General features: G+C 49.5%; 1 protein-coding gene across 1 annotated transcript in view; it reads right to left on the reverse strand.

The window, feature by feature from the left end:
• Positions 1–3,711: 3,711 nt before the first annotated feature.
• The window catches only part of znrf3 (zinc and ring finger 3), a 76,769-nt gene continuing 53,333 nt past the window's right edge, over positions 3,712–27,147 (reverse strand). Inside the window, exons 3-10 of the mRNA XM_042337346.1 lie at positions 16,111–16,185; positions 13,062–13,193; positions 9,628–9,738; positions 8,963–9,130; positions 8,417–8,519; positions 6,106–7,616; positions 5,493–5,907; positions 3,712–3,919 (exon numbers count right to left, since the gene is read on the reverse strand). Coding sequence (XP_042193280.1) covers positions 3,864–3,919; positions 5,493–5,907; positions 6,106–7,616; positions 8,417–8,519; positions 8,963–9,130; positions 9,628–9,738; positions 13,062–13,193; positions 16,111–16,185 — 2,571 coding nt within the window. The 3' untranslated portion in view covers positions 3,712–3,863. The remainder of the gene's footprint in view (positions 3,920–5,492; positions 5,908–6,105; positions 7,617–8,416; positions 8,520–8,962; positions 9,131–9,627; positions 9,739–13,061; positions 13,194–16,110; positions 16,186–27,147) is intronic.

The raw sequence follows: 27,147 nt of genomic DNA on the forward strand, positions 1-27,147 counted from the left end.
TCCTTGTAGTTCTTGCAGATAAGAGTTATGAAACTCCAGGATTTTTGTTTTATTGAGGTTTTGGGGTTATGAAAGCTCTGTTCTTTGAGGTCTTTACATGATAAACCCTGTCCTCTGAGATCCAGTGTCACGCAGCACTGCAACGTCAAGGGAAAAACAACATCAAAGAAATCATCTGCTGACAATTAGAGCAATGCTTTGCCTGGAAAAATAAAGTTTATGAGGAAAAGTTTGTCTCCAGTGTAAACAGTACCAGATCCTACAGAGTGAATTAAAGAGAGCACTATTTAATTGTGGGAGAGTGATAGTGGGTCAGCTTATTGTTTGAACTCTCCCACCACCCCCACCGCCCGTTTTAGGATGATAATAATAATAATAATCCTTGCATTTAGCGCCTTATCATGTCCAAAAGACGTCTCAAAGCCCTTCACAGGATTTGTGCGTGAAATGGAGTGACTGCTGTATTTGTAGGCAAACTCAGTGGCACATTTGCACCCAGCGATAATATGAATAATAATAATACTCCTTGCATTTGATATAGCGCCTTATCGTGCCTTCGAGACGTCCCAAAGCGCTTCACAGAATATACTGTCAAGTGAAATGTGTGTGTGTGTGCTTTATGTGTCTAATAAAATCCTTCATTCATTCACCGCTGTTCATGGGGCTTTGCTAAGCACAATTGGCTGCCACGTTTGTCCGTAAACCATTACAGCAAATCCGGCAATACGCTTCGAGACGTCCTCCCGACCTTAAAGGCATCGCATCCAAATGTAAGGGATATTATTATTTTGATCAACTCTCAGCTGCCACCCACACCGCCCGACTCCTGTTATCCTCACCTCCTTATCCCGGGCCTGAAATTCACCTCCCGCCCGCCCAGGCCTGGGAGACTGCAACAACAACTTGCATTTATACAGCGTCCCTCATGCAGGGTAGCGTCCTGGAGCACTTGACAGTGGTGGTGGTGGTGGTGGGGGGGGGAGGGGGGAGGGAGGAGGTGATCGTAGGTACGGTCAAAAAGGTCTTCAGGCGCGAAGGAGGTAAGAGTGTCCCAGAGTTTTGGGGCATAGTGGCTGAAAACACAGCCACCGATGATGGAACGGAGACCTCAATTTGTCTTTTGCAATAAAAGCGTTTGAAGCAATTAGCATCCTCTTGTTCCCGAGGCGGGGAAAGAAGGAACTGAGCTAACGTCCTTGGACACATTACGATCGTTAAGCCAAGATCTGTCCCAGGGAAATAACCTTATTTGTCCTGCCAACGCTGGTAACAAATCTATGGTGCTAGTCTCGCAAGGGAGTGTTTGGTGAGAGAGAGAAATATTCCCAAAACAAAATCCAAAGGAGAATGTTAAAACTTGACGAGAAACTCTTTAACATGTAAAACGGTTGCTGCTGACAATGAGATTTGCTCTTCAAAGCTAATGGGGATTTGACATGCAAATGCGCGTAAAGTCTGACAGACAGTTTAAACACCCGCAGTGAAACAGGCCCTTTATGTAAACAGGCCCTTGAAGCTTCAAGCAAGAGAGAAGCGAGGCGAGAGGGCCCTCTGTGACTCTATCTCCGCCTTCCAGATGTTCCCCACTCTTTTTAAAGAGTCCTTGTTCATTGGTATTCGCGATACACAATCGATGCGCACACAAACACAGCCTGGAGTACGCCAGGTGACAACTGCAAACTGTTAAGCATTACACACTGCCTGCCATGTGCAGTTTACGGAACTAAGGACTTCAATAAATCTCTTGCTGTTGGGACATTAAGGGTACACGTTCAGCGTCTCTCTCTCTCTCTCTCTTCTCAGCATTAAAATGGCTGCAGATGAATTTATAAGATTACCTACCCATTTGGTTAATACGCCTGGACAGCCAACACAAAACATCTGGAACTTAATGTTTTGTATTTATTCGGTATTTTGTGCAGCCGCCAATTTGGACTTGGGAAGCTTGAGGGACCGCATAGAACGGTTAAAAGTCGTTTGACCCAGCGGGTCAGCTCCCCAACAGCCTATTTTATAATAAAAAGTAATAATAATAATCCTTACATTAATTATAGACTTATCGCGACATCTCAAAGCTCTTCACAGAACATATTGAAAAGCGGAGCGACTGGGTATTTTGTGGCCGAAACTGGGCAGCCAATTCCGCACAGCAGTGTCCCACAAACAGTCATGGATTGAATGACCAAATTATTTGGGGGGAGGGGGTATTACCACCCTGGGTTGGTCGATTGGATACCCTTAAAACACGGCGATGGGTTTCTGCAGGTGTCGAAACCAAAAAAAAACAGAATGAGCAACCTCAGAAATGCTCCCACGGGAACTCACGAGCAGTTAAAATTCACGGCAATGGCAAGAAAGAGAGTCGGTAAAAAGCTTTACTTGATAAAACTGTATTTTTCACAGACATTTTTTTACATTTTTTGTTACAAAACTGTATAGTACTAAAAATTTAAAATCAGTTTTTGGTCAGAGAATATTTAATCTTTGTGTACAATTATCATGTATTTACAAAGTCTTACTCTAGTGATTCTCAAAGATTATTTTATACCATCCGCACATACTCTCTCGCTCTCTCTTTCTCTCTCTCCACATAAGACATGGCTTAAGATAAATATATTAGTAAATAAATATTCTGAGAACATATTTCCATAAATGAAATGTACCGCTATATATGTACAGAATATACACGTTCGACGATCGATCGCTAGGCTTTTCAAAATGTTAGGGAAAGAAAATGGTGGTGACGGGTAGGGGGTGGGAGGGGTGGGGGGTGGGGAGGGAGGAGGTGTGGGAGGGTGGGAGAGAATCCTTGTCCTCTTTTTGCGAAAAAAAATCCCGTGCCCCTCCTTTTTGTTTCTTTCTTAAGTGCTACAAACGTTAAAACATATAGTGCCTTCGCTGCCCGACATTTGCGCGCTGTGTGTGGCGAGTCGTCTGTCATCGATCCGTACGCACAGCTGTCCATCAGGAGGTGGCCTTCGATGCACGGGACGTTTGATACGTTTTGACTCCTGCTGTGGTGCTCTTGCTCTGTGGCTCTCGCCAGTTGCTGGAAGCAGGTCAACGACGACGACGACAACAACAACAACTTGCGTTTACATAGCGACCTTCACGAGCGGGAGAGTCCCCCGGAGCAGTAAAGTCAGCGTTTCCAAGGCGAAGAGGCACTCGTTCAGTAACAGAGTGTTATCAGCGTCCTTTCCGTCTTCTCTTTACCCTCTCCCTGTTGTTTCTCTATCTCTCTCCCCCCCGCCCAACCACCCCCCCCCACCCCACCCCCACAGACCCTATTCTTCCCTCCCTCTCTCCTCCAGTGTCTTGTTCCCTATTCCATTTCCCGTCGCTGGCTTACTAAGGCAACCGTAACCCTGAGCTTGTGGAAGGCTTTTTTTGATCTCCCCCTCAACCCCCAACCCACCCGCCCGCCCGCCCCTCTCTCCCTGAAAAAAATAGGAAGAGAATCCCTCAGTCGAAATGTTGGTGTAGTTCTTTGAGAACGCTGGTCTGGTTGCCTTGTGAAGCAGGGCAGCTGGATATAAATGACAGCAGAACCTGATCTCCAACCCAACCCCAACCCAACTCAACCCAACTCAACCCAAGCCCTTCCAAAAGGGAAGAAAAAAAATGCACAAACTGGCTCGTTTAAGACGAAGTGTTTGAGATTTGGTTTTTTTCCCCTCCCTCCACCCACCCCACCCTCTCTCTCTCTCTCTCTCTCTCTCCCCGTTACCACTTCTGTGTGTGTTTTGTCAAAACTAATGCAATCCCTTTGAGGACTGAGTTTGGAGTCTTGATTGACAGCTTCCCGTATCTCCGTATTATATATATATATATTTACACGCGCGCGATTAAAAAAAAGAATTTCAGACGTTCTGCTCGTTGGGACAATTTGTTTCCAGGATATGGGATGGACCAGGCCCTGGGAAAGGAAAGGGAAAGAGATCAATGAGCAAGAAATGTTACGCTTTCTAGCGCAGGGCAACTCACAAGATCGGTTTGGATGAACAACAACAACTTTATACGGTGCCCGTCATGTGGGGTAGCGTCCTGGAGCGTTTAACAGTGGCGGAGTCTGACCCCGAGCCAGGGGGGAGAGGGAAGGGGGGAGATGACCGTAAGCACGATTGGAAAAGGAAGGTCTTTCGGTGGGATTTGAAAGTGGGGAGGGAGTGGGGCAAGGCGGAGGGTTTGGGGGAGGGGATTCCAGAGCTTTGGGGCATAGCGGCTGAAAGCACGGCTGCCGGTGGTGGAGCGGAGGGGGCGAGGGACAAACAGGAGGTCCCTTTGGTTCATTTTATTCCAAAATTCCAAAATACCTGCCCGACCTCACAGCACTGAGCTGTTTTGTTTTAAACGAGTCTCAGGTTTCTGGTTTCCGCAACTCTCGTTCCAGCCATTAATTACTCTCTGGGTAAAAAAATTGCCCTTTGCAACCTTAATAATCCCGTCAAATTAATTAATTAATTAATTAATTAATTAAAAAAATAATTTGGTCAATCAGTCCACGACTGTTTGTGGGACACTGCGGTGCGCAATTGGCTGCCACGTTTCGCACACAAATCTGCCGTCAATTCACTTATCGCCGTGAAGATCTTTGAGGCGTCTCGAAGACGTGATAAGGCGCTATATCAAATGCAAGGATTATTATTACATCATTGCTAATGAACCTGCACCATCGTGAATGTTGCGAAGCTGTTTTTTTTTGAGGCTTGAAACCCACTATATCAAATGCAAGGGTTAGGGTTAGGTTACCGTTATTATTATGATTATGAAATGAAAGTATTGTTCTGGGTTTACTCTCTCATTCCCATTTAAAATCAGCTCACGGCAAACCACATTGTCAATCCCTATTAAGCAAATCTCCTGAGCAGATTTGACCATCGAGCGGTAAGCTTCTTAAAGTCAGGCGTTTAAGTCATCGCTTTATTCTGCTTAAATTCAACGCAAGGGCTTTTTTCCTGCAACATTAACCGAGGAAAGAATATATAGTATTTTGCAGATGCCTACAGCCACCTCGTGTTAGAAAGGGGTACTGAGGACGGATTTCTAAATCGCGACTGAAGCCAAACGTTTCGATGCAGCTCCGTGGAAGGTGTTCGCTCTGGAGGAGATTGATTGGCAAGGAAAAGCATGCTCAAGGCTTGTGAAATAATCTTTTTGGGGCCAATTATGGCACCACCAGTGTTCTGATCGTCAGCCCAGCTCAATTGACAACCAGGGTGTGTGTCAGTACACAGTGTACGTACTTGTCAGCCCGGCTCAGTCAGCAGCCAGTGCTCTCGCCTCAAGCCAGAAGACTTCGACTTCAAGCCTTTGAGGCCACAGTCTAAGCTGATGCTTCAATGCAGTGATGGGGGGGGGGGTGGGGGGGGGGGGGGGGGAGCTGAAGCGGGGAGGTGGGTGGTTTACTTGAAGCGGATTTTGGCACTTAAATTTGCCGGGAGTCCCCAGGGAAGGGGCAGCTCTCCCGTGTTTCCCCCGGAGCCCCTCACCTGCAAAGCTCCTCTCCTCTTCACCTCTGCCTCTGGGAAGCCGGGGCGGAGGTTTCGGAAGCCGGCCTCCTGCTCGTGTTGGGGTGGTTGCTGGTTGACTATCGGCGGGGGTCTGGCTCTGGCTCTGGGGGTCCCTCCTCTCCTCAGACGAGCTGCCGGCGAGAAGCGAGGGGGAGAAGAGGCCGGGGCCGCAAAGCCGGGTGGCCTCGCAGTCCTCCTGCTCTTCTTCCAAGGCGGTGGTGGCGGTGGCTGAGTGACAGCCCGTGTCCTCGGGGATGATGGGGATGCGTTGCCCCAGGTCGGAGTCGCGCAGGGCCTCGTCGGTCAGCGTGTACTGAACGCTCACTGCATAGTCCTCAGTGAAGGCGCCGACCTGCTGCTGCTGCTGTTGTTGTTGTTGCTGCTGCTGCTGCTGCTGCTGATGATGATGATGATGATGGGGGCGGCGATGGCGGGCTTGCTTCTCCTCATAGAAGCAGCGGCCTAGTCGGCCCTTGCACGGGCCGGAGCCTGAGCCTGGGTCTGTCCTGCACAAGCGCTTCGGGTTAACACTGTACAAATCCTGGGTGGAGGAGGAAGAGGAGGAGGAGGAGGAGGAGGAAAAGGAAGTAACGCAGCCTCCTCCGGGCTCGGAATACTTGCCGCAGCCGCTACAGCACGGCACGTTCAGCAAGGAAAAACCGCCGCCGTTACCTGAGCCTTTGCGGACGTCTCCTTGTGCCGAGCTGGGGGGGGAGGAGGAGGAAGAGGGGGGGTTGTTGGCGGGCGCGCGAGTCTCCCCATCTAGGCAGCAGGCGCACGAGGCCCTCTCCTCCCCCTCCCTCTCCCCCTCCTCCTCCCGCCTGGCCCACACCCCGCCGCCCGCCCGGCCGAGAATGGAGGCCGAGGATGTGGGCCCACCCGTGCTAGGCCCGGTCTCTGAGGTGTTGCCGCGGTGATGGGGGTGATGGAGCAGGTGGTGATGGTGGTGGTGGTGGAGGTGAGGGTAGTCCCTGTACTCGAGGGACGATGAGCTGCCCCCGCTGCCGCTGCTGCTGTAGTAGTTCATGTCCATGCTGCAGTTCGACAGTTGGTCGCCCATCGACGGCTGGCGGCCATCTTGATCTTGCCCGCCCGTCGAGACGTCCAGCTCGTCGGGCACCGCTTCGGTCAGCAGCAGCGACCCGCTCCCGTTACAGTCGCCTCTCCCTCCTCCTCCACCTCCACCTACTCCCTCTCCCCCGCGGCTCGAGTTGGGGTCTCCCGCCCGACACGGGCTCCGGCTCCGATACACGTAGGGGTCGTAGTCACTGCTCAAGGAACTGCGGAAGGTGGAGCAGCTACCGTACACGCCCTGGTTACTGGCCTCGGTGCAGTCCAACATGGAGTCACTGGACGAGCAGTGGCAGTGTCCCGAGCCATTCCCGCTCCCTCCGCTGCTGCTGTCACTCCCGGGGCAGTCGGCCAGATAACCGCTACACACTGACCGGTGGCCGTGGTAACAGCCGAAGGCCGAGCCTGCGGCGCTCAGATGATTTGAGGCCGACGGAATAGGCACCACCGTGGGCAAGAGCATCCCCCCGCCTCCTCCTCCTGCTCCACCGACTGCTGCTCCTCGCCCTCCTGCACCCAGCTGCAAGGCTGCCCGCGTGCTCCCCCCTCGGTGAGCCCCGCTCATGCCCCCCTCGGCCTGGGGATAGCTCAGTCCCTGGATGTAATAGTGCTGGTAAATGGTCTCGTACTGGGAGAAGCAAGCCCCCCGAGAGAAGTGACGGCCCCCACCGAACCTGGAGCGCCTCAGGGCTCCCCCGGGCTGCGGGTAGGGCCGGTGGTCGTTGGCGCAGTGGTGATGCCCGCCCGCCAAGCTGTGGTCCGGGTGAATGGCCGGGTAGTAGGCGTTGTTGGCAGCAGCGGAGGACCGCGAAGGGTACAACAGGCCCTGGTCGCCGGGCTGCTCTACAGTGAGCACGGTGACCGGGTTTCCCCCGCGAGGGTCTGTGCTAGTCCTGGTGGGGAAGGCGGCCAACTGGCCGGTCCTGTGCACCCTCCCGGGGTAGTGGACGGGCAGGACCACCCTCTGCCTTGCCCGGCCTTGCTGAGTCTCGGCCTCCAGGCACACCGAGCCGTTGTTTTCTTTCTTCCTTTCTGCGAAGGGGATGGGAGAGAGAAACTTGGGGGTCAGGAGCGGCAGCCAGTCGGTGAGACAACAACGACGACGACAACGACAACAACGATGACGAAAGCAACTCATATTTACACAGCGCCCTTCACGTGGAGTAGCGTCCTGGAGCGCTGGACCTTTGGCGGAGTCTGACCTCCGACCGAGCCAAGGGGTGGGGGGGGGGGGGGGCGGGGGAAGAGGTGACCATGCGATCAAAGAGGGGGAGGTCTTCAGGCAAGGATTTGAAAGTGGGGGCAACGGAGCAGAGACGTAGACTTTATTGCACTGGAGTTTATACGAAAGAAGTCGTGGAACGGATGGAGGCTGCCCGGCCTGTTCCACCAGTTTAACTGATCACGATAAAATCCTTCAATCCCGTGACACCACTTTCTCCATAACTCTGGTGCATTTCGCTTCGTGGCGGTTTGTAGGACCGCTGTTCGCTCGCAAAATACACAGCCGTTCTACGTTAAGACGACAGCCCGTGAAGCGCTTTGAGACGTCCTCCCAACGTGAAAAGCTCTGCATCAAACGCAAGAATTTTATTACTAAATAAGAGCGGAGATTGCGAAAGGATAAGATCCCAGCAATGCACACGCTGATTCCTTTGCCGGGTAAGAAGGGGCTTCAGCTGAAGTCGTTTCGGGGATTATTATTAATTATTATCACCAAAGAAACACGCTTAGTTTCCCGCGACACAATCCCTTTTTTCTCTTCAACATCCGGAAGTTATGAGGAGCCAAAGGGCCGTCTTGACCCGAGGGTTTTTTCTGTTGGGACTTACCAATGATATTGTGTCTACAGTGCGGGCATGTGTGGTGTTGTAAGAGCCAGGGATCCACACACTTCTTGTGGAATCGGTGTGTGCACGGAATCACACGCAGCTCCTGCCAACGACAAGGTCCAACGTTTAGAGGAAAAGCCGGCCGTTTTACAACCCAAAATCCAACGTACCCTCAATGCGTGTTCGACACCATTCACTCAACCAGAACGCGCTCATCCTATGGATGAGACATTAAACTAAGGTCCCGTCTCTGCCTGATCATCGGGTGGATGTTAAAGATCTCATGGTACTGTTCCAAAACCCCCACACCCCACCCCCCAGCACCACACTGGAGTGTCAGCCTAGAATGCGAGTTCCTTCCTAGCCTGGGCACAGATGGGATTCCTTTCATGGAATTTTTCAACAAAGACTGTGTTAAATTATATTAGGTGGTATAAAGGTGGTGCCTTGATCCCAGATGACCAACGCTCCTGTCAACAACCCAACCCGCACTCGCCTCCCGTACCAAGTGTTTTACAAACCAGTCAGGAAAATAATGATGCTGACCTCCCCATCCAGGTATTTCTCCAAGCAGATGGCGCAGTCCGATGTCGAGCTGCTACTGAGGGTGTCCAAGGTTCCACAGCTGCCCTCCCTGAAGACTTTTCCCTTTGACTTGAATTTCCTTGTCTCCATCTTCTCCAAGGCTTGTATGGCCATCCTGTTCATGGAGCTCTGCGGTCACACACAAGGCAAGGTCAGAAATAAATGGACGACGCGATGCCCACACGATTTTGACATTGAAACAGCAACCTACCGCGTCGGGAGGACGTTAACAAAACGCTTGCTTCACGGAGCCGGGCTGGGGGGGATGATGAGGAACTGGAGTAGGATATTACCATACAGTGACAAAATGATATTTACACAGCGCCTTTCATGTCGGGAGGATGTCCCAAGGCTCTGTACAGTCAGGGATTTGGACCTGAGCTGGAGGGTTGGGATCAGGGAGGGCAGGGGTGGGGGTTAGGGGGTATGGTCGAGGGTGAGGGCGAAGAGGAGGGTCATCCTGTTCATGGAGGTATAGGAAATAGAAAGGAAGAGGGGATTACGGTGGGCAAAGGTTCATGTGGAGTAGAGACATCACAGATTAGACAGATTGTTTTTTGGTGTTGTGCTGTCTATGTAATGACCCCTTGCCAAATCAAATGTCAACGAGATCAGCCTCTTCTTACCTGGCTCCTGCGTTGTTTGAGCTTGATCTTGATGAGCAAAACCAGACAGACCAGAGACACCACCACAAAGAAAGCCAGGAAGATGCCCATGTCAAAGTACTCTGTGGGCTGCTGAAGGAAAGGGAAAGATGGGTGTCAGCCGTTGGCACCAAATTCCTTGGGGAGCAAAGTCATCTTAGAATGACATTTGGTCCTCTAAATGCACTCGGTGCTCAACATTTAAACAACAAAGCAAGAAAGAAAGAAAAATAACTGGCAGAAACAGTAGCTGGACTCATGCATTGCTCAATGGATATTTATCGATATTAATAATAATAATCCTTGCATTTGATATCGTGCCTTAACACGTCTTCAAACGCCTCAAAGCGCTTCGCAGAATATGCTGTAAAGTGGATTGACTGGATTTTGTGGGTGAAACGCAGCAGCCAATTGCGCACAGCAGCGTCCACACAAAGAGTGGTGGACTGAGCGACGAAAGGTTTTCATGGGAGATGCTACAAAGGGTAGCCATTGTATATTTTGTAAGCAGCCAATTTCCACGCAGCAGTGTCCCACGAACAGCCACGAAGTGAACGGCCAGTTTTATCCGGGAGGATTGTTGGCCGGGACACAGGGAGAAACTCCCTTCTCTTTTTTCAGACAGAGCCACGGGATTTTGAGCGTCTGCTTGAGCAGGCACAGGCCAGAACTTGGTTCAAAGAGAGTCATCCGTAGGTCCTGACTGCGGTATTGTCGAGGACATTTCGTTCTTTAATTCAGGAATGTTTTACCAATCGGCTAAGAATAATGCCGTGGGCGTGGCTGTTTATCGCGTCCCTAAGTACGTTTGAAAGGCGTTCTCTCGCTTACTAATTCGTGCTTTGTGTCAGCCCGCAGGTGGATATTAATCTAGCAGGAATGCGTGGCAGGAACAAAGCGTCTGAAATAAACAGCAGCTCCACTTCGCGATCGCCCCTGTATCTTTATCTATCTTTAAATCCCACCGTGAGATGTACCTCTTCGACTGCGCCTACGCTCATCTGTCCTCCACCCCCCACCCCCACCCATCTCCCTTTGCTCGGTGTACAAACCCGCCACCATGCAGCCCTCCGAGACGCTATCCTGCGTGAGTGTAAGTTGCTGCTCTTGCGTTCGTGATTTGTCTTCGGTTGTAAGCGTGACGAGGAGATTCAAAGTCCAGGTAATTTAGTGAAGCCCAGGGGCATTTCTTTGATATGCCTCTCCAAGTCCCTCTTCAAACCCCCGATAGCATCTGCCTCTTATCACCTTACTTGGCAGTGGAGTACACAGGGCAGTCTCAAAGTGCCTCCGAGGATTTTACTGTGAAGTGTAGTGACTGTGTACTTCGAACGAACACATAAACATATTTCCCACACACAGAACTGTTCACATAGGTTTTTTTTCCCCAATCAACTACCTTACAGTAATTTACAGTGTTTCCAACTTACAGTATTTCCTGTGAAGCTTTATGAAAGGCGCGACAAATGCAAGGATTATTAATTATTAATATTACCACTGCTAACTTAGTCAGTGGGCATCTTAACACTATAGTGTAACTGACATCTGGCTCTCCCTGTAAATAATTTTGCGGTGGAGGTTGAGTGGGGGGGAGGGTGGGGGTGGGGAGGGAGTGTGGAAGAGGAACAGTGGAGGGGGTAAAATTTTCTACTGTATCAAACAAGTCTGCCCCACTCCACCACTTCCCTCCCTCCCCCTCCCCACCAAAAAATATCTATAAAAAAAGCCCCATTCTTTCCCAGATGTTCATTGAGATCAATCACATATCTTAGGAAACGTACTGCCGTCTCTGGGAGGGAAATGAACCCAACACATCCTCGCTGTTAGTCGCTGAGAAAAGAGACACACTCGAGACATGAACCTCTCCCACGCTCCAGAATACGCCTTTTTTTTTATTATTTCCACTTTCGAAACCCTTTTTTCTTTTAAAGCCGGGTACATTTTTGCGTTCAATTTCTCCTGCGTTCCTATTCACTTAAGATTGCCTGGAACGAGCTGAGCTGTGTCTACAGCTCGAAGCAAAAGTGGTCAACGCTGGGTAACAAAAGTATTCTTTTGATCTTTAATGCAACTTATCACTCAAGCCTGGCACTGAACAGCCAGAGGCAAAACAATACTCTGACAAGGTTGGGCCTAAGGAATAAAGCAAACATGCTCTCATTCCTTCCATGAGACGGTTCACGGACTTGGGTGGGGGGGGTGTGGAGAGAAATGTCACACAAAAAATGGTAATTCAAACCCCCCCAAAATAATTTTTGTCTTGTTTTTCTTTCCCCCCTCCCCACCCCCGAATGCCCTCCCAAAAAACAATCGAGAGGAGGAAAAGAAAGGGCTAGCGAGCATTTAATTTTAACTTTGCCATTGGCAAGGTTCGAGTCACAAAAGGCATGAAATCAAATCTCAGCAAAAGTATTCTTACAAAAGTAGTGAGCTATAAATGATTCACAATAGGGGCCGCGGAGATTAATGAGCTGTCATCTGCCGTACGACGAACTGGGGTGTTAACTGAATATTAGTCTGTCTTGTTCTCTGTCACCTCGTTTGTTCTCTGCGCTCCCTTAACATTCGAATGAAACACCTTTGAAAAATTCTCATCACAGTTTTGACCCAAACAGTTCCTCTCCCCCGCCCCAGCCCCGCTCCATTTACAAGGAGGGAGGGAGGGAGGGAGGGAGAGAGGGCTGGGTGGTGAGACAGCCAGGAACTATTGTTAATATGACAATAATAATCCTTGCACTTGATACAGCGCCTTAGCACGTCTTCGAGGCGTCTCAAAGCGCTTCACAGAATATACTGTACAATGAATTGTCTGTGTGTTTTGTGGGCGAACTTTTAAAAAAAACTGCATTCTCAGGGGTGCTAATCTGGGGTATTTAACTTAATGAGCAAGTCAGGAGTTTCTTCCACTAACTGGATGGACTTCACTCAAATCCCATGGGAGCACAGCTCTGACTCAATCTGTTTCTCGCGGGAATTCTCCTAAAGAAACAGCGCAAATTTGACCCGGACTGAATGAGAGAGACTCACTACGGGTGCTGTTCTTAAAATGAGATATGAAAAGTGATTCCACGGCAGTATTTGAAAAGACAAGTGCGGTTTCTACCAGTGTCCTCTAAATATTCCCCTAAATAGAAGTCACACACACACAATGTGTCTGTGGCTGTTTGTGGGACATCACCGTGTGCAAATGGGCTGCTGCATTTGCGACAAATACACAGTCACTGTGAAGCGCTTTGAGACATCTTGATGACATGATAATAATAATGATAATCCTTGCATTTGATATAGCGCCTTATCACATGTTGTAAAGTGAATTGCATGTATATTTTGCACGTGATACAGCACTATATCAAATGCCACCATATATCATTATATATCTGTGTATAAACATGTCCATATGTCTCCTCTATCCTTACCCGCGGTGGCCGGTGTTGGATTCGGGCTCGTGCCACCTTCTGCTTGTTGACGATGTTCATCAGCCTCACGGCGTCCATTCCCTTAACGTAAACCACGGGTCGTTTCAACGGATCTTCAGAGCCTTGATTCAACTGGAAAACAAAGCGAGATTGACCCAAACGGTCCATTAATCTGACAATTGCGCACAGCAGTGTCCCGCAAACAGTCGTGGATTAAATGACAAAATTATTATTATTATTATTATCAGGGAGAAACTCCCTTCTCTTTTTGAATAGGATCTCGGATTTATCCCATCTGACGGACTGCAACTCACAGAGAGTGTGGGGCGTAATCCCACAATTCTGACTCAGAGGCGAGAGCACTAGTGACCTAGCCCGACTGACATCTTGTATATAAGTCATTGTTTATCGTGGAAACGGGGAGAGTATTAAATGGGAGGAACACATTACAGTGCAGAAGATACACTGCGACTCGGCACAATAATAAGAATAATAATCCTTGCATTTGATGTAGCGCCTTGACTATATGGAAACGTCTCAAAGAGCTTCACGGGATATATCGTAAAGTCGATTGATTGTGTATTTTCTGGGCGAAAAATATGCAGGAAGCTTGTGCGAGGTTAAGAGTTGAGTGTTCGTTCAACAGATCCAGCAATGACCGAGCAGGTTGAAGCTACGCAGTGTTATTACGTATTATTTGCAATTCCTTTTAAAACAAGCGAGAAAAAAAATCCAAAGCATATTTTGGGACTCACTGTATGAGTCAAATTATTTGTTCCACTGGAAGAGGTAAACATTGTGCTAACAATTGTAAACAGCCATTTCTCTCCCCTTCCCCCAATTCCCCCATCTCCCCCCCCCCCCCCCCACGCCCACCCCCATCCCAACCATCTTCTTCAAAAGATCTCTGTGCTCCGTGCCTGGGGGGGTTCTACCAGATGCTTTTGATGTCTGAAGCATTGACTGAAGAGAGACGGCAGGTCTCATCCTGCTCTCTCAGTGCTTCAAGGATCATCGGCGTGAGTTCATTAATCACCGAGATTAATTAGGAAAGAGAACGACGCTTTTGAAAAAGCGCGGTTGCCGCAGATCGAGACAAGTCTTAAGCCCTGCCCTGGCGCCCCTCAACATCTCAAAACATCCTTCGGAGACCTGCAGGGAGCTGAGCAAAGCAAAACCGCCATTCCACTGCCCACTCCCCCCCCATTCCTCCCCCCCCCCACCCCTTTGCTCTTGTTTTAATTAATCTGCATACTTCCACAAAAACAGGATTGGGCTCAGCGGCTCACAGAAAAGTGCATCCATATGTCTGTTTCTGGCAGGTTTGCTCAGTCCCGACTCTTTAAGGAAGGATTTTTTTGTTTAGGGGGGCTGGAAATCATTTATACCTCGCTCTTAAAACAGCCAGAGATCTCAGGGCTTTTTTGTGCTTTCCCCTACAAAACTTACGACTAAAATAGTCTTTGCACTTGACGTAAAGGGCCCCACTGCCCCGCCTGGTAATGTAGCTCAGAAAACGGCCTCAAGCAGGTTATGGAGCCGGAAAAGAGAGGGTTGTTGTGTATGAGTTAGGGGATAATTTTTTTGGGAAAAGATAATAATAACAGTAATAATAATGCTAATAATTCTAACATTTGATGCAGCTTTTTTTTCGATGAATTGCAGTGACTGGATTTGTGGCCAAATACGGCAGACATTTTGCAACAAACCCTTTTGCCTTGTGTGCGGTGCAACACAGCAGTGTCCCGCAAGCGACCATGATGTGAATGACCATTGTTGGGAGAGGGACCCGGGTTCGATTCCCGGGCGGGGCGAAACCTTAGGCAAGTTTCCTTACTCCACGCACCTTTATTTACCTAGCGATAAGTAGGAACCCGGTTGTTAGTTGGTTGGTGGCTCCCTCCGAAAGCGAACAAACAAAAAAATGTGGTCACTCACATTCACTTTGCATTGGATGTAATATGTTCTGTGAAGGCGAATTTGAGACGTTTCAACAACATGATAAGGTTCTATATCAAATGGACGGATTATCACTGTAGGTGGAGGGTAAAGAGAGAGAGAGAGAGAGAGAGAGAGAGAGAGAAAGAAGCCTGTTGAATCTCAGGAAATTCCCACGTTTTTGTCCAAGGGATAAGTTGGGAGCTCTGGTGTAACCAACACAACCAATTAAGCGGATGCATTCAGATATTCCTTTGGGGGCTGCAAAGCTTCCTCTTGAATTAGCCTGTGCTTTTTGATGTGCCGCAGTTATCTCTCGAACACGATTGCTCTCCATCGAGAGAATGATCTCGATCCCTGTTGGTTTAATGCAAAGCAAACTCCCCCCCCCCCACCCCCTCTCTCTCTCTTGCGTGCAACACAGTGGTTGGTTGGGAGCAACGTTGAGTACACTAACAGCAGTGAGACTGTACGCTCAAAGAGCAGCCTTGGGTTAAAAAGCCCTATGCGAGGGATAGGTAAAGAGTTCGCCTCAAAGTCACTTTGGCCGCGAGAGGCGCAGAAGTTGGCAGAAGCTTTGTGGTGGCTTCGTAACCCGGTAACTTTTCAGAGATAATCCATCAACAGAGGGTACGCGACTTTCTCAGCAGGTACAACCCAGTGGTTTGCGCGCGTGGAGTTTCTTCAGCCTCACCCCACGGTTTTACACACACACAGTGCTGCGAACGACAAACCTCCAGCATGCTCTCCCTACGTGCCTGAAGACGCTGCCCAACTGCCCACACCCTCCTCTTACCCTGCCATGGGTACCCGGGAACCGCAGAGCACAAGCAACGGCCTGCCTCGGCCACTGGGTGGCGATAGCGGGGGGGAAAAGGGTGTCGGACAAAAACGCTCAGTGCCAGTAGCTCTCATCGCCTCAGCGGTAAAGCGTTTAAAAGAATAATAATAAGATCTTCCTGCCCTGCATCATCCGATGCAGGAGTTGAGCTATTTACAGCCTTTAAAGCAATCTGTAACACATCCCGCCCCAAACTCCATCACCTCGCCCAGCACTGCACTAGAACGTCAGCCTCGACGGCGTCAGCGCTGTCGAGAATCCTCTCCCTACCTGGTCAATGGCATCGAGGTTCTCAGACACGTCGAAAATAACAGCCGTGGCTCCTCTCTGAACTGCCCGCTTGGCCTGCAAAACAAAGTGGAAGTTCTCAGGGAACAAAGTCCGCTTTAAACAAACAAGAGCAGATTAACCACAGTAAACATTTCAAGAGACGGGTCTCTCTGACTCTCCAGTACAGAATGTAAGAGGAATGATTCGGCCTTCCTGCCCCAAGGGCTCGCTTCAGAGAATACAGCACGAAATAAGACAATAAGAATGTTAATAATCATACTTATAGTCCTTGCACTTGGTAGAGAATCTTTCAAGTTCTTCACGTGGTTTACTGGAAAATGTGGTGGCTGTGTATTTTGTGGGTGAATAAGGCAGCCAATTCGCACCATTCAACCGTCCCACAAACAGCCGTGACGTGAATGATCGAATTGGCTCAGATCGCACCTAAAAACACTTTCCTCTTCGACTGTGCTTACGGTCACTTCTCCTCTCTCCTCAGCTCGGTATTAAACTAGGCCATTGTTCAGCTCTCCGAGACCCTACCCTACCCTACGTGAAGGGCGCTATATAAATGCAAGTTGTTGTTGTACGTTTCAGAACCTTACATAGGTTTACAATGCTGGCGATGTCTTACTTCTTGCTTCTATGTCTTAGTAACTGACATACCCAAGTCTCAGTCCCTAACACGTCTCATTACACGTTAAATAAGGGTATCGAGGGATATGGGGCAAAGGCGGGTAAGTGGAGTTGAGGTTCATGATCAGTACATGATCTAACAGAATGGGGGAACAGGCCCGAGGGGCTGAATGGCCTCCTCCTGTTCCTGTGTCTCGCTGGGACAGTTGACGACTCATCCGTACCACTCGAGGAGGGGACGTGGAAGTAGTCTATTCCTCCCTAAAGCTCCAAATTATGCTTCAACAAAAAAGACAGGAAAAGACTCTCAACGAACCTTTCACATCTCCCAAAAGAAGTGCGTTCGTTGGCTGGCTTGCAGAAGACTTAAGTGCTCAGTAGGGGCCGCTATTTTTCCTTCTATGGCCAAAATAAATTGTTAGCAGACCACAAGTGCTTCCAAACAGAAAGCGGGGCTGGCTGGTGTCTCGCATAGTAATTCTGGGTGACTACAGGTGCACATTCCCAATAAAATGCCCTGCTGCAATAGACATTAACCCCATTTGAACTGGAATCTTTAAAGGTGCATAAAAGCAGCATTTAAAAGCCTTGTGCAAACCTCAGCAGATTACTCTCCTGTGAAACTGGCGTTAAAACTCTACCTCAAGGGCCCCCCCACCCAAGCGCAGCGGATGGAATCCCAGGATAATAATAATAATACTACTAATAATAATAATTCCAGATGTCTCAAAGCACTTCATGGGATGCACTGCAAAGTGAATTGACTGTGTATTTTGTGGGTGAAATACAGCAGCCAATTGCGCCACAGCTGTGTCCCCACGAACAATGTCTGACACCTCAGAAAGGTTGTGAGTTTGAGCCCCCATGTCAGGACTTGGAATCAGACAGTCTAAGCTGACACTTCAATGCAGCGCTGGGTGGGGTGGGCGGAGGGGAGGGGGGGTGGTTGCATTGTATTGTAGGAGGTACCGTCCTATGGATGAGATAATAAACCTCAGGTCCCGTCCCTCAACAACTTTGCTGCTGTCTCTCGCTCTGCATTGCTACGTGGAGACCCACTGCAACCCAATTCCACTCTGTGTACTGATGCCACGCAAAAAAATGCGGTCACTCAATCCACGACTGTTTGTGGGTCACCGCTGTGCGCAGTCGGCTGCCGCGTTTGGCCCACAGGACGCACGGTCAATTGGCTTCCGCAGTATATTCCGTGAAGCGCTTTGAGGCGGAGGGGAGGGTGGTGGAGTTCAATATTCCGAGACCAACGCATCAAACTATCTTTTACAACTGTTGCACCGATGATTCCCACACGCACGCACTCGCCAACTGCACTACAATCAAGGTGCTCGCTGGAAACAAACGCAATGTCCTGTCTAGGTGCGTGTTTTTTTTAAGCTGGGAGTCAGCGAGTCTTTACTGAAGCTCCCAGGTTAAGGCACAGATAGATAACACCCCCGGTATTTTTCATTTCAGTGTCTTTGATGGGTGCACAAGTTGAAATGCACATCGCGTGACCTCCCTAGACCTCAAAAGAGGCGGGCGGTGGGGCTGGGTCGGGGGGTGGAGGGGCGGTTGCTGGGAAGGAAGAGAGAAGGGGAAGAGAAGGTGGGGGTCAGGGAAGAGAAATCACATTTCACTGGTAGAGTGCTTCCACCCCAGCCTAGTGAGCACAGGCGGTATTTATGCTCCTTTGATGTCTGCTAACCTGGTTAATAATTAATGGGTGTTGATGAAGAGCTGAAAGAATCTCCCATTAGGACCAGCGCTCTCTCTCTCTCTCTCTCTCTCTCTTTCTCTCTCTCTGCTCCAGAAGCTCCCGCCTGCACAAACAGGGCAGAGAAACTATTCCCTTCAGGCACAACTGAGGCCACCCATTACTCAGGTCTCTTTTCGCTCTGCTCTGGAGGAAGCGTGCGAGCCTTTCACTTAAGACTGTGGGCAGTCTCGTCTGCGTTAGCCCCCTCTTTAATTACAGAATGGTGCCTCGCAGGTGCTTTCGGCAAAGGAGGGACAAAAAAGACATGCGTTAACTCTTTCCGTAGCTCAAACCGCAGCCGTGTCTGTGCCATCCGGCTTTGGGCTCCTGACGGGCGATCCGATCCGTAGGTTACGTGGCTTTGAGGCGAGCAAGTAACGCTTGATGCAGCGCCTCTAATCTGGGAGGATGTCTCACAAGGGCTTCGCGTACTGTAAAGTGGACCGACCGTGACGTTCTACAGGCCCAACAAGGCAGCCGATTTGCGCACAGCATTGTCCCACAAATAGAAAAACCCGGTCACTCAATCCACCACTGTTTGTGGGGACGCTGCTGTTCGCAATTGGCTGCCGCGATTCGCCCACAAAGACACACAGTCAATCCACTTTACAGTATGTCCTGCGAAGGGGCTTCGAGACGTGTCGACGATGTGATAGGGCGCTGTATCAAATGCAAGGGTTATTATTATTAATTATTATTATTGTTGTTGCTATTATTATAATTTTATCTGGGGGATTGTAAGCATGCAAGTGTCTGGTAAGGAGATTCCCTTCACAGTATATTCCGTGAAGTGCCTTGAGACGTCTCGACGACATAATAAAACTCAATATTGGATGCAAGGGTTATTATTGATCACAGCACAGGCTGTGTGATGCACGGTGTGATGGGAGGGAGGGAGGGAGCGAGGTGGGGGTTGGGTGGTGGGGGTTATTGGTAATCGTGACGATTATTACATTCTGTTGGGTCACTTGCTCCGTAGCTGTTCGTGAGATATTGCTGTGCGCAAATTGGCTGCCGTGTTCACCTGCCAAATACACAGTCACTCCACTTTGCAGTATATCCTGCAAAGCACTTTGCGACATCCTCCCGAAGTGTTTGGCGCTGGATCAAATGCAACGATTATTATTACTGACTATTAATATCATAGGGGATCTGACTGCCGTTTCGATGGCAGATCAAATCTTTGTGACAGACGCACTTCACCAGTCAGGGGATCGTGAAATTCGCCAGCAGACAGGACTACCTCCGGCTTCAACGGTCCTTCCTATCTGCCCTATACTAACACCACAGGAATTAAGCGCTTGTAAATATGGTCCGAGATGCCTGTTAAGCCTGCAAAGCCAAGCCAAGCCCCTAACAGGTAGGCTGGCCCTAGCTGGACAAGCAGCGGGAAATTTGCCAGACATTGCTCTCAATGGCAGTGGTCCAATTGCCCCCCCAACCCTTTGGAGCTTGCCAATATGCACCTTGTAAGCAGGGTGCGTCTCTCTGGAGAGAGAAAGAAAGAAAAAGAGAGAGAGAGAATGCGTTTCATTCCAAACACAGGGAAATTTTGTATGCATAGGTAGCGTACGTATGTGGAACTCTCAGTATGGTTTGAAGATTCTTAATCACGATGATGGGTTTCGGTGTGTGTCAGACACGCAGTTGACTCCTAACTCCACTTTGCTTCTCCCTGGGACGGCACTTTGCCATGAAGTTCAACACCGTGCAGAATTGTAGACAGTGAACAAGCCACCAAGTTGGTTCTAACACAGGATGCCTTGCTGCCTCCCAGGAGTAACCTCATCGAACTGGGTGTCATGCAAAAATCCGATCGTCCGCAATTCCTCCCTCGTCTCAGCCTTAAGACCGTTTCCTCTTAGGAATCGTAGAATCTTGCAGCACATAAGGAGGCCATTCGGCCCATCGTACCCAGTACCGTCCAAAGAGCCATCCAATTAGTCCCACTCCCCCGCTCTTTCCCCACAGCCCTGCAACTTTTTTCTTTCCGAGTAAATATCCAATTCTCTTTTGAGAGTTATCATTGAATCTGTTTCCACCGCCCTTTCAGATCGTAAAAAATACACAGTCAGTAAAAAAAAATCCTATGATTGGTTTTTGAGGTGTTTCGATGAGAGTGATGAGATGCTATACAGAATGCAAAGATTTAGAGGGTAATCAACAAATGGATCAGGAAAGGGTGTTTTGGAGTCATTTAAAAATAAAGGAGGGTGATCTGGAGGGATGAGCTTAGATGGGCCAAAAAGAGATTGCTCCTTTCAAACTAATCTCTTGATCTTGCACTTATTATTATTATTATTATGACAATACCCAAACATACTGGCAGTGTCAGAGCTGAACTGCCTTGCCCTGTATTGCAAATGAGTCACGAAAGCAATTGACGTCGATGGGAACTTCTGTCCCCTTCTCTTCGGAGAGAATTAGGCACATTCCTCGTGATTCATGCATTGCGGGAGGATTGTTGTTTTTGTTACTGTTTGTTGTTGTCATTTCTCTGGCTTGCCAGCTCCCTCGCTCTCTCCCTCGCTCTCTCACTCACTCACTCACTCACTCACTCGCTCACTCACTCACTCACTCACTCACTCGCTTACTCACTCGCTCACTCGCTCACTCGCTCACTCGCTCACTCGCTCACTCACTCACTCGCTCCTGGCAAGTTAACAAAATCCCCGAAACTTCAAAGCACCGCTTAAATATACTTCGGGCCAACCTCCTGCCATCTTCGAGATGAAAGGCAGCCGAGCAGAGAGTGTTTATGCGGCTCGGAGCAGGCTGCTGGGAGCGCTGCTTGCTGGAACGTGAGCTGAGCGGGGGTCTGAGGCAAGCCAGCCTGCACACGCTCAGCTCCGAGCAAAGGAATTCACAGGGATTTCAGAGTCGCTCACAAACTCCCGCCTCTGAGCTTGCACCTGGTGCTCAACCGCGACCACAAAATGCGCAGTCGATGAATCCGCTTTACAGCGGGTCCTGCGAGGCGCTTTGAGACGTCTCGGAGACGTGAAAAGGCTCCATGTCGAGCGCAAGGATTATAAATGCAAATGCGAGGGTTGCAATCTTTCTTTTTTTTTTGAAATAAAAAAAAACACCTTCGCTGATCTCTCGTTTTCTTTTTTTTAAAAAAAACTTAAAATATTTATCTTTCCGGCTAACGAAAACTACGCACATGCGCGCACAAATTTCTGGGGAGTTTAGTAAACAGGCAAAGGAATTCTGAAGGAATTCCTGTTAAGAATAATACTACTGTTAATAATAATTGTTGACACAGCGCCTTATCAGGTCGTTGAGACGTCTAAAACTTTTAGATAAAGTGAGCCTATTAATCAAGTTCCGCTGTGCTAAAATAAAATATTTGCTCTTAAAGCAAGTGTAATACCAGTAATAACCTCCAGTTTTGGTGGTAATCAATTGGATAATCAACGATCTGAACATTTGTGATGGTAAAACACGTAAGCTGTTGACCATTCACAGTTTACGCATGATATAAAAGCTCCAGTCCAGCTAAAAATCATGATAACATGAAATTCGCTGTATGAAATGCAAAGATTATTATTACTTATAATGTCTCAGACTATTTAATCCACAGATGGAATCCCAAATCACCGGTTTAGTTTTTAATATCATGTTTTTAATCCTGTTAGGAAACCCGCAACAGTTATCCAACAGCGAAATACAACCTTGAAACCGCGTGTCGATGTGTGCGTTTGCACGTGCGTGCGTGAGCGTGCAAAAAAAAATACAAGACCCCCGTTAAATATTACCATTCACAAGCACGCACACTTCTAGCGAGACCTGTGAGGTCTTTAAGACATGAGTAAAAATGCGCCCTTAGGATCTCGCCCAGCCAACTGTCGACAGAGGTGAACGAAAGGGTTAACTGGCTGGAGGCAGAGGCAACAACATCTGCTTTGATGAAATAGGCATCCTCTCTCTCTCTCTTTCTCTCTCTCTCTCACACACACACCCCCTTCGTCATCCCTGTACCTCAAACGCCCCCCCTTCGCTGAATGATGGCTCCATTGTTAACTTTCTCTGAAGTTTGAGAACTTTGGATTTCGCAATCTGCGGGAGAAATCAACCCGGAATCCAGTTTTATTTTTTTGTCGGGTGTCGGGCTCCAATGCCGTGGTTTAGCAGCAGCCTGGCCTGACCTTCTAGGTTTCCTTGGCTGGAGATCAAAGCGTTGGAAGCCGCCAACGCCACAGAAAGCAGTCACTGGGCTCCCTTCCTCCATCCCCATCCCCACCCCCAGCTTGTCCTTAGTCTCCTGTCCCTTGTATGGAGTGGAGTGAGAGAGCAGAGCAGAGTGGAGGGAGGGAGTGAGTGAGTGAGTGACAGAGTGGGGGTGAGTGAGTGAGTGAGTGACAGAGTGAGTGACAGAGTAAATGAGTGACAGTATGAGTGAGTGACAAGAGTAGGGGTGAGTGAGTGAGTGAGTGAGTGAGTGGGTGAGTGAGTGAGTGAGTGAGTGAGGGAGGGAGGGAGTGAGTGAGTGAGTGAGTGAGTGAGTGAGTGAGTGAGTGAGTGAGGGGTGAGTTATCTCATTGTGAGGTTTCTTAACCCCTTTCGGACAGGAACGTGTAATGCACAGAGAGCCAGCCCAGCGAGCATCAAACACACCTGTAGAGCGGGCCGGCTAGGGTGGGGGGAGATGGAGGTGGAACGGAGGGAGGGAGGAAGGGAGTGAGAGGAAGGGAGAGAGGGGGGGGGTGGGAAGGAACCAGAGAGAGAGCGAGAGGGAGGAAGGGAGAGAACAGGGGAGGAAAGCCAGTATTGGTATAATTAAAGCAATTATCCCTTCAGAATGTTCCTATCTGCCATTATACTGTAATTTTATGTCCTCCGTTGCCATCTGTGTATTAAAAGATAAATACATACTTTTCTTTACCTAAACCAGTTCTTATCTGTCAGTCCCACTTTGCTCAGTATTGGGAGCCTGGGACAAGGTTTTATTTACTGACCGAGACTTTGAATCAACATTGGCCTCAGAGCAAGGTTAACCCTTTGACTCTGTGTCTTTTTTTAATACAGTCTCCGCAGGTCCAGTATTCAATCGCTATTTTATTTTACGGCCGTTTCCTCTTAAAGGAGGCGCAGTGCGGTTTCAGCTAAGGACGCCAGGATTTTCTGGGCGAATTTGCTACTTAGCGTTGTCATCGCCCCTGCGTTTGTCTAGAGATGCTCAGACATATATATATTTTCCTCGCTCGCTTGCTCGCTCGCTCTCCCCCACCCTTTAAGGTGACTTTGACCGGCTTCTTTGAAGGCAGAAGGTGTCTGTCTGGATGTAAAACCATTAGCACAACCACACCCACTGCATTCACCGCACTGAGCCAGGACGCACACTGCTGTGAGCTTGGATTGACTAAACAGGTTTTCTCTGGTTCAGCTCTGAAACAGCGAGAACCTGTATTGCACACACGCTCTCTCATACGTGCACTTACACACACACACACATACATATTCTCATGGACCAGCACATATGCTCACTCTCTCTCTCTCTCTCTCTCTTTCTCCCTCTCCCTCACTCACTACACACACACACAGACTCCCATTTCACTCTCACACACTCCCATGCACCTATACGCACACAACGCTCTCACGCGCGTGCGCGCGCGCACACACACACACACACTCTCGCACACATACACACGCTCACACACACAAATGCACACAACACACATGCACACACACTCTCACTCACACACCCTCAATCATACATGCCCAAACCCACGTACACACACCCTCGCTCACGCACGCATGCGCACACGCACATTCCCACTCTCTCACACGCTCACACGCTTTCCGCGCTGGTTCCCACTGCCCGGACAGACTGGTTTGTGCACTGAGTTCAAAGTGACGGCAGGATAAAACAGGCTCCCGTTCTGTAAAGATTCCAACAGAAGTCACAGCCTCACCAGTGGTAACATGTAACATTCCCCAACGCTGACACCTGCATCTCAACCAGCACAGCAACTCTTCCCAACATATCACCCCCACCCCCACCATCTCCGCACACACACACGCACACACACATCCCACACAAACAAACACACACACGCAACATATAGACAGACAGACAAACAGACACCCAAAATAAGCGGGCTAGGCGGGGGATGTGAAGCAGGCCAGAGCCCGCTGAGCGGAGGGAGCGGGCAGGATGGTAGGGGGTTAGGAGGTCGCAGAGGTCGGGGGGAGCAAGACCGTGGAGGGGTTTGAAGGTGAGGACCAGGATCTTGAACTGCATCCTCTGTGTGATGGGAAGCCAATAGGAGTCGGGTGAGGATGGGGGTGACAGGGTCGCGGAGCCTAGTGCAGGAGAGGACACGGGCTGGATTCTGGATGATCTGCAGCCTGTGGAGGGAGGAGTTGGGGAGGCCGACAAGCAGTGAGTTTGCATAGTCAAGCCTCGATGTAATGAAAGTATGTATGAGGGTCTCGGCGTCCTGCGGTGTGAGACAGTGGCGGAGCCGGGCGATGTTGCGGAGGTGAGGGAAGGCAGAGCGAGTTATGGAGCAGATGTGGAGTAGAAAGGATAGTTGAGGGTCAAACAAGACGCCAAGGTTCCGGACTGGCTTAGCGAGGTGGAGTGTGCATCCTTGGACGGTGAAGAAAGTTAGCTCTCATCTAGGACTTGACACATCCCTTCGCACACACCCAATACATACAAACACCCAACATAAACGCACATGCGTACCCCACCCCCCCCTCCCCCCACCACCCCCAACAGGATTCAGGAGGGATGAGATCCGACAGGCTGAAGGACCTTCTTCATCAGAACCTACCTCCCCATCATCTTTTTTACTCCGAGCCAATGTTGAGCTTCGAAAACTGCGCAAATCGCACTGAACAAAGCACGTCGCGTCGCCTGCAAGACGCACAGTCACTACACCTCACAGTAAATCCTGTGAAGCGCTTAGAGACGTCCTCCCGAGGGTGTGTCAAATGCGAGGATTAATATTTCCTTTAAGTCCCCAGTGTCAACATCCTACATTTTCTCTCTCTCTCTCTCTCTCTTCCTCCCTCACTGCATTGTAAAAAGTTCAAGCTTATTCCTTATGTATACCTGGCTTCCTGAAATAAACCCTTCCTTGAATAATTTAAGGGCGGGTGGGAGATGCCACTGTTTTATTGATGGAAATAGAGGGTTCCACGTGCCCCAGCGCCTCGCTCCTCACGTAGAACAGAGAAGCAAAGTCTCGGATTCAGGAAAACAAACCTCAATCAGCCCCCAAGACAACAAAATAAGCGTGTAATTTAACCCGTCTGCTGGGAAGCAGTGAGTGAGCCGAGCGAGGATGTCAATTATAGCACAGCATCCCACTTCCTTTGCCGCTGACGATTAAAGGCTCCTGCCAGGGACACACTTGTGACGTCTCGCCTAAAGAAATACACAGTCCCTACGCTTGACAGTATTTTCTGGGAAGCGCTTTGAGATGTCGCGGAGACGCGATAAGGCGCTGTATCAAATACAAGGATTGTTACTATCTGCCGTAAAGATTTTAAATCATTATACTTTTATAAATTATACTTTTCGGGGTCTGTTCACGAAAGGGAGATTTCTGGGGGGAGGTGGTGGGGGAACGGGAGGCAAAATCCCAACTTAAATTGGCTCCTTTTCTCCTGGCCGCGAAGTTGACACTTTTGGGATTTCTTCGCCTCCTCATGTGACTTTGGAGACGTAAGTCTCGGCGTATAACGGAGGGTTGGGAAAGATTAGGAAGGATTGCTGCATTAAACTGACTGATGTCTGCTGAACTGTTCGTGAATAACCTCTGCGGTTGATGTAGTTCAGGAGGAGAACAGATCTGCCACAAGGCAAAGCTTTAGTGCGTGTGTGTGCGTGTGGGTCAGCTGGAGAAATGTTAGCTTCACTAAGTGAGGGGATGGCTTCAGTACAGAAAGACGGTCGAGACGCAAACCTGTCCTCTGGAGAGTGAGTAATGAAACACTGTATAACCCACTCGGGAATTTTAACTGTGGGATATTAATAATAATAATAATCCTCGCATTGGATATAGTGCCTTATCAGGTCAGGCGGACGTCTCAAACCGATCGAAAATACAGTACAGTCTCGCTCCTCCTTACCTCTGTGACTTCCTAACCCCCTATCAACCTGTCCGCTCCCTCCGCTCAGCGGGCTCCGGCCTGCTTCACGTCCCCCGCCTTGCCCGCCCCACCATGGGGTGGGGGGGCCTTCAGCCTCTCTACCCCCACCCTCTGGTACTCCATCCCACAGTCCCTCCGCCTCACGCCCTCCCTTGCCACCTTCAAGACCCTTCTCAAGACCCTCCTCTTCGACCGCGACTTCACCTTCCTACCCCAACCACCCCACCCCACCCCGCCCTCCACCCCTCCTGATCCCAACCACCAGCTCGGGCGAGGATCCCTGACCGTCCAGCGCCTTGGGACGTCCTCCCGACGTGAAAGGGGCTGCGTAAATGCAATTTGTTGCTGCTGCTGTTGTTGTTGTTGTTGTTGCAAACGGCTCTTAATATTAAAGCTCAAAGAAGACGAACAGAGTGACGCACCACAAGGCTTCAGACTCGGGCAGTCTGTGTGGACAGGAGCAGAGAGTGGCGGATACTGGCACTTCCCAGCTCTTTCCTATCCTACATTTTTGGCATTCCGCTATTTATGTATTTATG

Source organism: Callorhinchus milii, unplaced genomic scaffold, assembly GCF_018977255.1.
Source record: "Callorhinchus milii isolate IMCB2004 unplaced genomic scaffold, IMCB_Cmil_1.0 Scaffold8, whole genome shotgun sequence".
Lineage (NCBI taxonomy): Eukaryota > Metazoa > Chordata > Chondrichthyes > Chimaeriformes > Callorhinchidae > Callorhinchus > Callorhinchus milii.